A 12,341-nucleotide genomic window follows, 5' to 3' on the forward strand; every position below is an offset into this window, starting at 1 on the left:
GAAATGCTTAAGGAAAATGCCCATAGTTATATGTAAACTGAAGTGTAAGTTCAAAATGAGTTTGTAGAGGACTCACCATAACCATACCTATAAAACTCGACCAAAATATCATCAAATGAGCCAGTGTTGACTATATTATCCAATTCCAAATATGAAAAATATGACGAGAAATTTTTAATGAAGTCTTAAACTGTCTCCTTAAGGGAAATGACAGTTTAAAAGATACCAACAACAAGTATTGTAAAGCCACAAGCAATCTCGTGAAAGTTGAGAATCTTTGTCAAGGCATGGAACAGGATCTTGGTCCTAAGTTAATTTGATTGGGGAGTGCTTGAAACATTATCTTTGTTTGATTAAGTTTTAAGTAAAGGAAACCCAGATACTCATATAATGGTTTGATACTCTAAAAAGTAAAGATATAATAATACAACAATTTCGTTTAGCCCATCTATAAAGAACCTAAGCAGAGAAGATGAATTCAAATTGAAAATATACAGTAGTCCCTGATATTTAATCAGTACAAATAAAGAATTGAAAAAGATGAAGAAGAAGGAAAAAAAGAGAACGGTTTAGAGTTTTCCGAGTTTGCTCAATCAATCATACAAACCATCCTACTCCCAAATACCTACCAAGAAATTTATCATTTCCTGTCACTTAAAATTCAATAAAACAGTCAGGAATAGTATATTAACATTTACAAGCAATTAAAATAAAGGAAACAAGCTTAATCCATAACGACTTACAGGAAGGGGGATAGGCTGCGAGAAAGGCTTCTTGCTGGTAAGTAGATTCTCATAAGTTGCATCATTCCAACTGTAGAAGCACAAATGAAAGAGGTTAAACAGATGAAAAGCTTGACCAAGTCTTGCTAAAGCCTAGTGGATTTTGACTACTGAAGTGGCGAAGTTTTCACACAAAGGACTCAAGACCTCCAAAAAGGTGCAAGTACAAGGGCAGGAGTTAATGGTAAAATAGGAGTCAATAAAATATAAAAGGTAACTTAATCAGCTCACTAAAACCGTGCAAGTTAAATTTTCCACATGCTTGGATATAACTGTTACTTTGTTTTTTTTTTATCTATGGTTGGAGGGAGGAGGGATGAAGAGAAAAACTTTTGTGATTCTTCACATATATTTTCATGGTGACAGATTAACAGAATACTAACAGCTAGTTATTCACCTTATTCTGGGTTTATGGACTTGTGGTTGCCTGTGCGACCCTCTGTTTCCAAGCCACTGCTGCCTTGTCTGGTTCCACAGAAGCAGACCTGCATCGATAAAAAGTTTCCACTGTAAAAAAGATTTAGCTTTGGTGGACATGTAATAGAGATTAATGTTGAGAAAATGTATTTTCTTTTAAGAGAGAAGATATTCATGAGATGGCATAAAAAACAAGCCATTACAGTGAAAATCAAAATCAAGTAAGCTACAATAGATTCCAACTGGTAACTGCAAGAACATAAGAAATATATGGTGAAACAAATTGAACACACCAACCAGATTGTGAATAGAAGAAGTTAATAAATATGAGCTTACCGTGATTAATGAATTCAGATGGGTTGCTCATTCTGCCAGCACAACCCCCAGAATCAAGGGCTTGGTTTGATGAGATGCTTCTCTGGGAATGAACTGCACTGTTGATTTCACAGGTGTTGGTGCTCCAGAACTCCTCTAATATACTTGATTTCTTCACAGATTGTCCTTGCCTTTGAGTTCTCCCTTTTGATGGCTCATCCACTAAAGTGGTTAGTTTAGGTTTTGGATAGGATCCAAGGCAGCCTCTACTCTGTTATAAATCAGGGTTTGACCACAAAAAGATCAGTACCACATACACGATTTGAAATTAAAAGTAAAGAGGTTAGATTAAATTATTGCCTATGCTAACACATATAAGCACTGCCACAAAAGGAGGAAATTTTGGTTCTTTTTTTTGGGGGGGGGGGGGGGGTGGGGGGTTGTTGAAATGAATCTACATATAATCTTCCACACATATAATATATATGATATATATATATATATATATATGTTAACATAGGCAAAATGACAAAAACTGAACGAATGAAAACCAAAAAGCTGCAACATGTCTCTCTGTTCACCCCGTCTGAAAGTTCGCTTACTGAACAAGCAAACACAAACCCAAAAGATTCCATAAAGGACAAAGAAATCATAAACTACAAGAAAACTCGACACCCTCTGTTTGGTCACACAGAAAGCTAAGGAATGGCAAAGAAATTGGAATCTCAAATCTTATATTTCTTGTTATCGCAGTATCACAAGAATTTCAACATTAATTCAACTGGGCCAATCGGAAAGCTGACCAGACATTATACACTCGTGAACCAAAACAAAATGACTGGCCTTCTGAAAAACATTTAACTGTTTATTCCCCTGTTTTCCTACATTTTTCTCGGCAAGCAAACATTTAAAATCTGCAATTTTTTTGCTCCTTTCTCCCGTTTTCTCAGCAACCAAAGAGGGCCTAGATTAATGTCCATGAATAAATTAGACAAACAATGGAGAGAGAGAGAGAGAGAGAGAGAGAGAGAGAGGGAGAGAGAGAGAGAGAGAGAGAGAGAGAGAGAGAGAGAGAGAGAGAGAGAGAGAGAGAGAGAGAGCTCACCCCATGCAGGCGAGAAGACCAGATTGCCAAGGCGGAACGTATGAACAGAGTTGCATTTAGACACGTCCAAGCAGAGATATCTCAAGCAAAGTCATAGGTCTATGAAGGATTGGCCTTATGGTCCTGTATATTCAATTGTGAAGCGGAAAAACCACTCAGAGTTCAAAGATTAAAATCAAAAGCAAACAAAAAAGAGAGATCAACATTTAGCTTTGTTTGGTTCCCGAGAAAAAACTTAAACTCCATCACGAACCCTCAAAATTTCGTTGTAAAACAAAAAGATAAAGAAAAAACAAATCGAGGGGTTTGCTCAGACCAGAAATATAGCATTTTGGAGTGCATCTCACGAATTCTGTCTCCTTGAAAATTAACTTCCCTATATCTATTTCATTCCAAAAAGCAGTAGAGGATGTATCAATTCACTAACGTATTTCAAGAACATGATATAAAAGATACCAACAACAAGATACGAACCCAAAAAGAAAAAAAGAAAACTGATCTTTTATAAAAAGAACAAATTCTACAAACTTTCCAACCAAAAAATTTGAACCTCAACATAATTCAACCCAAGAAGCCATCTTAAAACCATATGCATGAAAAAATGAGAAAAAACCAGAAGAAATAAATCTAAGAGCATGCACAACAAACCTGGAAACTCCAAACAAACCAACAGAAGCCAGAATATAAATCTGACAGATTTGTCTAGGATGCAAAGAATAGTAGTAAAAAAAAAATCAATCTAAAAATAACATTGATTCCCAACCTCTTTAAAACTTGTTATTATTAACACTGATTCCCATCATCAAACTACAGTGCCATAGCTTTAAACATTCCAAACACTCCCCATTCTCAAAATAGCCTGAAATCATTACATTCTAGGAAATGCTATCCTTTCTCAGCATTCTATCAAACACCAACCATGCAATTATAATATTGCTACAATTTACATACAGAGTGAAAAGGAAACAAAAATTGGGACTGAGCCTTCGGATTAAAATCCCACATGGCTACTTTGATCAAAGCCCAAACCTAATACAATATATCAGAAAGTGGAAAATAATAGGATATACTTGAGATTTCCAGTTCGATTCTGCATCATTCTTTTTGTCGACTGAGTGTTGAATCATCCTAAAGAAATGTCAACCAAAAGAGTTAATAGAAGAATCGATTTTTTTTTTTTTTCTAAATAGAAAGAAAGAAAGATAATAAAAGAGAGAACCTGATCTTGAGAGGAGCGAGAGAAACCAGGGGGGTCGGGAATGTCGGGGGAAGAAGGAGGGGTGGAATTGTCAGTGAAGTCAATGGCCAATCTTTGATCCCCAACCATCACACCCTTACCCTTCTCCATTCCTTATGTGATTTTCACCAATCGATCTCTCACGGGGAAGGAGGCTTGGAGTTAATCTAACCCTAACCCTCATCTCAATCCCAACTCCCAGTCTGCCCTCGAGAACCCGGATCTCGGCCCTTTCCTCCTCAAGCTCGCTCGAGGTGCCATTGCCTTCGGCGAGGGCCCCGTTAAGGCCTTGGACTACGCTCTTTGCGCTTCTGTCGAGCTAGCTGCCGTCGACTGTGGAGAGGTGGTTTTCGGGATGGCCTTCGTTCGGTGACATCTACCACGACGTGCGAAAAAAAAAAAAAAAAGCAACGGTGCAGGAAACAAATCTAAAGATGCAAACACGAAGACGAAAAGAACAGATAAGAAGAATTAAAGAAAGGCAGAATACGAAGAGAAAAAAGAAAAGGAGTTTGGTTTTGGAGAGAGAAACGAAAGAGAATATGCAGACAAAAATAAAAACGGAAAGGTGAAAGATTTACCTTCACAGTACATAGTACACAGATGGAATTTAGACTAACAGCGTTAAAAGTTAACAGAAAAACAATAAAAAACCGTTAAAACAACAAATTACCGTTTTATAGACACTTTTTATATATAGAAGATATAGGTGGCCTGAGTGCTAATTAATAAGGGTGATTTTATTTTTCAAGTCATGTTCTTCTAAAGTTTTTCCTTTGCGCACGACCCAATTATATATTATGATGTTCAAAAGTTCTTTATTTTTCAGCTCTACTTATATATATTTTTGATGTATGCGATTTCTTGTACATTCAACAATGAAAATGTTTTACTATTTTCGTGCATAACCAGTAAAACATTTTGAACCGATATATGTACAATCCGCGAAAAATGCTTATAACTGTAGCACTACCTTTTATCATTAATTAATGTCCAAATAAGTCTAAAATAGTTACAAAAGATAAGGCACTGTCAATACATTATTAAAACTAGCTAGTTTTTATATATATTTTAATTTCCCGCTAAAGTTAACAATGATTTACACAGAGAGAGGCCGGCCGGTAGCTGACATTTAAGCTTTGACTAAGGTTTTAAAGTTACAGTGAATAATCCAATTTAAAGGAAAAACAACTCATCAATTTGTGATAGAAATTAAGAGTACTAAACGGTTTCTGCTCCAAGATTTGAAATATTAGGATCATGCATGCATGACAACTGAGTAGCTCAATAGAAATAGAAATAGCAAACTCGAAAGCAAACCAAATTGAATAGAGTAATGTTATATAGAGTTGTAGAGTTTGCAAGACCTGCTAAGATTTTTTTATTATTTTTTTAATAAAATGAAACACACTTAAGACCCACCTAAGAGGAAGTAACGTGCACCCATAATGGTCCAGATGGCCTGGTAATTTCACTACAGCACGTCATATATATATATATATATATATCTGTGTGTGTGTGTGATTTACATATATATGTGACATGCAGTACCAAACTAGCAAACTACTTTGACAATCAAAAATATAGAAAGTAAATAAATTTTGAACTCTTACGTACCCAAGGCCTAGCCTGTTTGTGACGGAAAAGCAAATAAAGGCTGTTGGGTATGATTATGTTCAGTAGATGAGGAAGGAGCCAGGGCGACGAAAGGCACGGTCACCTGCAAGACGCTCATGTGAATTTTCACTACAAAAAGAATGACTTATTTGTATGTAGTTAGTTATTTGCTGCGAATTTCTATTTCATACTAAAATGAGTCCATTCCCATTGTAAATAATCATCTTTGTCACAAATACTTGTTTTTCTTGTGTTTAGCTACATTAATCAATAAAGGATTAGCACTTATCTTTCCAAGGTCTAGTGAAACTGATCTAGCTAGCAAATTCGATTAAAGAGAAAAAAAAAAAACCCTCAAAATGCAAAAGCAAGAGCCCTGGTCCCTAGCTAGCACCACTCTATTAACAACTACATCAGCGTCAATGGGGAAGATCTCCCCTTTGCCAGCTGGCGGCCCTCTCCATGCATGGTACTAATCTCCCTCTCTCACTGCAACAAACTTTTCCTTTTGGGACGAAATTTTTTTAGGACGCAATAAAAATCATCCCAAAATATGTTTGTTAGGGACGAAAATTAGATTTCATTCCAGAAAGTTGATAGATGTGATTAACCGTTCAAACATATCATTTTCCATTCGAACGGAATATTTGGGACGAAGAAATTTGTCCCTGTATGAAATATCATTCAAACAGGTATTTAACCATTCTCTTTAACAAAAAAGGAACATTTGAACGGGTCTTTGGAACCATAAAACGTTATATTGGCATTTTAAGTTACATTTATTATAGCGAGAATGTGAGGTACTATTCGAACGATTAATGTGGATGTTTGAAGTTACCGCTCGAACTTAATTAAATAGTTCAAACGGTAATTTTTGGCATGTTAGATGAATAAAACTATGGCGGGAGTGAAAACACGTTCAAAGGCTTCTATCTATCCATTCGAACGATGGTCCATTTTTTAAAATTTTTTTAACTTTTTATCTGATGACCCCACTGTGAGGTACCGCCATTAGTCATTTTAGAGTGTTTTTTTATAACTAATTTAGAAAATGAAAAGGCAATGAATATTTAAATTAATTATAGAAACACAAATAGTCATGATTGTCCATACAAAAAACAAATCAAATGCAAATAAAAAATATATAAGACTACTGGCCCAGATCTTGTAGCACTGCCTCAAGCGTTTACAAGATATATCTATAAAGCTAACCCAAAACCAAGTGTCAAAACAAGCCAAAACCAAAATAAAACAAATTCTAACAAGCCTAAAAAATAGTAAAACAATCAAATTCTTACATATGGAAGACCAAGTTTATCAGTTCTAATTAGACCCCTTAGTAAAGGAGGGATCATATTCAAAGACTCCCAATTAGTAGCACAATCCTCAGACACCAGCTTTGCCAAGAAGTCTGCAGGGCTTTTTCCTTGTCTATAAGCGTGCCGAATGGTGAAGTTTATATTCCGAATTAATTCCATGAGCTCAATCCAATAATCTTCTAAATACCAAATAGGACAATTTGAAGCTAAAATCCAATTTACGACAACTATAGAATCCATCCCTATTTCCACATTTCTGAAACCCAATATGTTCAAGTGTCTAACTCCATGCAATAGTAACATGAACTCAGCATAATTGTTAGTGCCAAAATCAAGAGAGCAGAAAAAGCTAGGACCAGATTACCTGAAGAATCACGTATTAAACCACCCGCAACAGCTTTACTTAGGGCCTCTCACTTGCTCCCATCAACATTTAGTTTTACCCAACTTCCCCTTGGGCTGTTCCACCACACTACTTGAAATTGTTTGCACCTATTCCCTTTGTAAGGAATATTTACATCCGCCAACAAAGTTTCATCACTTCGAGATAAAGGCTTTGATACCTTTAATTTTTCGCTTAATTTAGCAGGCCAAAATTTAATGCTTCTCCAAATATCCTCCATTGACTCCCACTTTCCTTTCATACAAACACAACACCTGCAAATCCAAAACTACCAAGTTACAATAGAAGGAATAAGACCCATAAGTTAACCCCTAAAAGAAGACATGGAAAATTTGGTAAACCAAGAAAGACAGTTTCTATCCATGTGCTATGTTAATGTCAGAGGAACCCCATCTTTCATGGCACATCTCTTCCAAATTGTCCTTGATACTTCACCCGTTACCAAAACATGGTTCATATCATCATATTCTCCTTGTGAACAACAGTTACATTTGGAAACAATGAGAATGACCACACTCTGAAGCTTATCATCCAGAAAAAGAGCATTATTACTACTTTTCCACATAGCAGTAGCCATATTTTTGGAAGACAAGGATGCCAAATCCAATTTGCCCATCTAACCTTTGGTGCTTTAACCCGAGTAACCTCCCAAGCACTCTTAGAAGAGAAATTACCATCATCCTTGGCCATTCATATCAGTCGGTCTGCCCCATCTCTCGGTCTATGGAAGGTACAAGAAATTTTCTGCACCTTTTGACAACCCACTAGCTGAACAAGAAGATCCATATCCCACCCACTTGTCATGCGACAGTCTTTCAACTTTATGTCTTGCGAAATAATAGAAAATTAAGCTGCAAGAGGCTCATCCTCAATCCATTTATCCAACTAAAAAGAGATATCCCTTCTCTTTGGTTTCCATCTGGACTGATCAATGACATCCAACAGGCTCATCATCACCATCTTCCAAAATATAGATCCTTTATTGGGATTAACAGAAGAAATATGATTCTGCTTTATATATTTGGCCTTGAAAAATCTTGACCCAAGAGAGTCCTTTGTTAATAATCTCCAAGAAAATTTCACATGAAGAGATTTTTGTACCTCATCTAAATTCTAAATGCCTATACCACCCTCCTTTACTGGTTTGCACCTCAACTCCCATCATTTCCAATGTTTCTTTGATCTACCATCTTTATATCCATAAAAGAAATTACTAAAACTCCTGGAAATAAAGGAGAGGACAGATTTAGGCACTTGCAAAATTGAAAGAAGATGAATGGAGAAACTACCAAGTACATGCTTTAAAAGCAAAAGTCTAGCGCTGCTAGACAATAGCCGAGATTTCCTACTCCCAATTTTATCTCTGATCTTGCTAAGGAACTCATCAAAATGCATTGCTTTAAGTCTTCCGGACACAATAGAAACCCCCAAATATTTAAATGGAAGAGACCCTTCAGAGAATCTGGAGCTACGCAATATGTTTCGATGCCTGGAACATGGAATAAGACTCGAGAAAATAATAGAGGATTTCTCCTAGTTGACCAGGTGACCAGACCAACTTTCATAGACTGCAAGAACCTCAGAAATGGCTTGTATCAACTTTTTATCACCACTAGCAAAAATCACAATATCATCTGCATATAGCAAATGAGATATTATTAGTGCCCCTCTAGGATGCTGAAAAGGAATGATCTTCCTATCCTGAAAATTCTTTTTCAAAAGTTTGGAGAGAATTTCCTCCTCCATGATAAAAAGATACGGCGATAAACAATCACCTTGCTACAATCATCTCCCCTCCCTCGAAGAAACCCTTGGGAATACCGTTCATGACTATAGAGAACCAAGGCGAAGAGATAAATTGGCTCACCAAATTACAAACTCCCTCAGAGAATCCAAAACTAGCCAAAGAATGAATAAGGAAATCCCAATTAATACTATCATAGGCCATTGCCATATCTATCTTCAAAACCACATTGCCACCATGAATTGGTTTGTTAATGTTCTGAATCATCTCTTGTGTCAAACTCACATTCTCAAAAATGCTTCTCCCAGAAATGAAGGTTCACTGTTCCTCGGAGATGAGGAAGCAAGGAAGATATATATCTGGGTTACCAGAATTATAGTACATATCTTGTAGAAAACTAAGCACAAACTAATAGGGTGGAATTTGTCAAAGCTCTTCGGATTATCAACCTTGGGTATCAACACCAAAAAAGAGGCCGTGAATTCCCTCATAATTTTTCCCCCTTTGAAAAAATCATGAACACCATCCATCACATCCGTACCAACAATATCCCAACAAGCTTTATAAAAACCCGACCCGAACCCATCAGAACCCGGACTACTATCCGTAGGAATAAAAAACAAAGCTTGTTTTACCTCTTGGGTTGAAGGAAGTTCTAGGAGAGACACATTGTCATCTGCATGAATAACTGGAGCAATAAGAGAAGATAAATCTGGTAAAGGCGAATGATAATTAGAAGGCAAGAAGTTCTAAAAATAAGTCATAGCCCCCGAGTGAACCTCCTCTAGAGTTTTCAACCAAACATTCTCACTAATTTTCATCTGCCCCACCACTCTATGATTTTTTGAAGCCATGGCCATAAAGAATTTTGAGTTTGCTTCTCTCGATTGAAGCCATTCTTGCTTTGCCTATTGAGCCAAACGGATTTCTTCTCTACTGTTCCACGTATCCAATTCTACTTTGGTAGCTAAAAGGTCCAGTTCTACCTCCTCATTAGCACCCATCTGCAGTTGTTTCTCTAAGGCATGCACCCTCTCCTCCAATTGCTAAATGTGCAACCCATTCTAGCCAAACACATTTCGGTTCCATACTTGAAGAGCCACTTTTAGTTTTTTCAGTTTTCTAGCCAAACAAAACATCCCACAACAACCCTAATCCTCCTTCCAGTCATTAGTAACAAAATCAAAAAATGAATCATGTGTTGTCCACATTTGCTGGAACTTGAAAGGGACATGACCATATCTCCTGTCCTTTGGACTCAAATCAACCTGTAAAATAGCATGGGCAAAAGAAAATTTTGGCAAATATATTCCTCCTGCTTAGGGAAACTCCAATATATGAGCCGAATTAACAAGAGCTCGATCCAATCTTGCCCAACTCCTAGACCTCCCTTCATGCTCATTACATCAAGTCATATTATTTCCTTGGAAAACCAATTCATATAACCTCGACATATCAATGAAAGAATTAAATTCTTCCATGGCAATACGAGGACAAGGACGCCCTCCAATCCGTTCATCATCTAATCTAATTATATTAAAATCGCCAATAACCATCCATGGAACATTCGAAGATTGTAAACTGCATAAATCATGCCATAATTGTCAACGCTCCCCATAGTTACATTTTGCATAAACAAACGAAAGCCACATACATTTACCATTCAACTCTATTTTCATAGTAATGCTTTGAGAGGAAAAACATATCATAGACGATTTCACCTCTTTAGACCATAGCACCCAAAGTTTTCCCCCTAGCTCTTGATTCGAAACACTGCCTTCAAAAGATACAGCACTCTACAAACGACTAAGATGTTGTCCATCAACAGCAAAGATACAAGCTTTACTAGATCTCACCATCTTCAACAATCTTTTTCTAGAGGACCCAAGGCCCCATACATTCCAGTAAATAATTCTATGAATCAAAAATTAAAACATAAGGGCTTGGTTCTAGCCCTGTTAGAAATCCTCACCTTATTTCCCATCTTGACATTAACAATTTGGGTAGAATCTTCTGGGTCTGAAATAACTTCTTTTGGAATATGAGCATCCTGTTTTGCACTCTCTGAATCAAAGTGTGAGATTAGCCGTATTTGCTCTTCATCTAGAACCTCTAGTTGAACGTCACCAATTTCCATCAGGGGTGGTATATCAGAATCGATTTCAGCATTCACCTGGGAATCGAGTATGTTAACTTGTTCTTCCTCTCGTACATTCTTATTCACAACACCAGCCTCTGTCTGAAAAATGGCATTGACAATAATTAGAGCCACTAGAAGATCTTTATTCAGTAACACATCCACTTCTTCCGCTTCCTCAATTAATGCATCAGTCACCAATTCAGGTTGCTCCACAGGGCCTATCTACATTGCAACCATAGCCATAGACTGGCTAGGGACAACCTCATTAGTCACAACTAGAGTGTCTGAAGGGTCTTAGTTTGGTAACACTTCCCCTTCTTCCACCTCCTCATTAAGAACTGCTACATCATCCATCAACACTATCGAATCCCCTTCAATCCTATCACTCTCCTGAAAATTAGTGTCTTCAACAGTTACACCCACCACGGGCACTTTATTGCATTGATCCTCTGTATTCGAATGTTTCAACATTAGTTCCCCTGATGATTTTTGCATGCCACTCCTTTTCAGATTCGGTTTGCCTTTCTCACCACCAGCTTTACAAGTTCTCTCATTATGTGCTTGTAATTTACACTTTATGTAGAAAGCAGGTAGCGTTTCAAAAATGAGTTCCTGTAATGAACTAGAAAGAGACCCAAGAGGGCCAATCCAAAAAGAACTCAGCAGAGGCTTTGCAACATCCATCTCCAGGCAAACGCAAGCGCTGTCAGTTCGTGTGGTGCACAGAGTAGAATTGTCACGGTAGATAAATCTCCCAATAAGCGTAGTGAAGATCTTTAGAAAGGATGAATGGTAAAAATTTGGTGGAAGCCCTAGAAGGTTGATCCAAATAGGGATCAATGAGGGTTCCTCGTTCTTAGAAAATTTAGTCGACCAATGAAAAGCCTAATAATGAACTCCATCAACATTCGTTGCTTCTCTGGACAATGCTTTGTTTAAATCAACTTCAGATTGGAATCTAATAAAAACATTACGAGGCTTACTCATCGAGGAAACTACAGGGGTACCAAACAAACCCCATCGAGAATGGATGAACGATCTGATGGCATCAATTGAAGGTCATCGCTGGAGAAACTTTAGGACAAGAGAGAAGTGGAAACGTTCTGCAGATCTCTTAATTTCATCCTTTGAGAACAAAAAATAGAGTTCACCATCAACAATTTTTGGTGCACTAAATGGCACTTCAAACTCTGGAATTGGTTGGGAGGCCACTGAGACAAGGTCCACGAACTTCCAAGAATGGCCCGATGGAACCACAGATC

General features: G+C 37.3%; 1 protein-coding gene and 1 long non-coding RNA gene across 3 annotated transcripts; both read right to left on the bottom strand.

Annotated features, from left to right (window-relative positions):
• Nucleotides 1-734: 734 nt before the first annotated feature.
• LOC122282684 lies at nucleotides 735-4,403 on the bottom strand. Of its 2 annotated transcripts, XR_006230445.1 has the most exons (5): nucleotides 3,690-4,403; nucleotides 2,620-2,742; nucleotides 1,536-1,785; nucleotides 1,180-1,267; nucleotides 735-813 (listed from the first exon to the last, which is right to left on the bottom strand). It is a non-coding gene; the product is annotated as an uncharacterized LOC122282684 (long non-coding RNA). The 2 variants fall into 2 exon arrangements; XR_006230444.1 differs by lacking the exon at nucleotides 3,690-4,403 and having other exon boundaries at nucleotides 2,620-3,658.
• Nucleotides 4,404-7,389: 2,986 nt separating this feature from the next.
• Nucleotides 7,390-9,943, bottom strand: LOC122282173. The gene is made up of 6 exons (XM_043094128.1): nucleotides 9,862-9,943; nucleotides 9,225-9,651; nucleotides 8,971-9,093; nucleotides 8,751-8,807; nucleotides 8,492-8,684; nucleotides 7,390-7,449 (listed from the first exon to the last, which is right to left on the bottom strand). Exons 1-6 carry the CDS (start codon nucleotides 9,941-9,943, stop codon nucleotides 7,390-7,392), a joined length of 942 nt encoding a protein of 313 aa, XP_042950062.1.
• Nucleotides 9,944-12,341: the final 2,398 nt, after the last annotated feature.

The sequence above is a fragment of the Carya illinoinensis genome, chromosome 11 (assembly GCF_018687715.1).
Source record: "Carya illinoinensis cultivar Pawnee chromosome 11, C.illinoinensisPawnee_v1, whole genome shotgun sequence".
Classification (NCBI taxonomy): Eukaryota; Viridiplantae; Streptophyta; class Magnoliopsida; order Fagales; family Juglandaceae; genus Carya; species Carya illinoinensis.

Bases quoted from the DNA above. Each gene is read 5' to 3' on its own strand.
- LOC122282173 (XM_043094128.1), bottom strand. From the start codon at position 9,943: ATGGGTGCTAATGAGGAGGTAGAACTGGACCTTTTAGCTACCAAAGTA. The intron at 9,652-9,861 runs GTTTGGCTCAAT...CGCCTTTACCAG, and splicing joins GAACAGTAGAGAAGAAATCC to ATTTATCTTCTCTTATTGCT. The intron at 9,094-9,224 runs GTGAGTTTGACA...TTCTTTGGCTAG, and splicing joins GGAGAAGCATTTTTGAGAAT to TTTTGGATTCTCTGAGGGAG.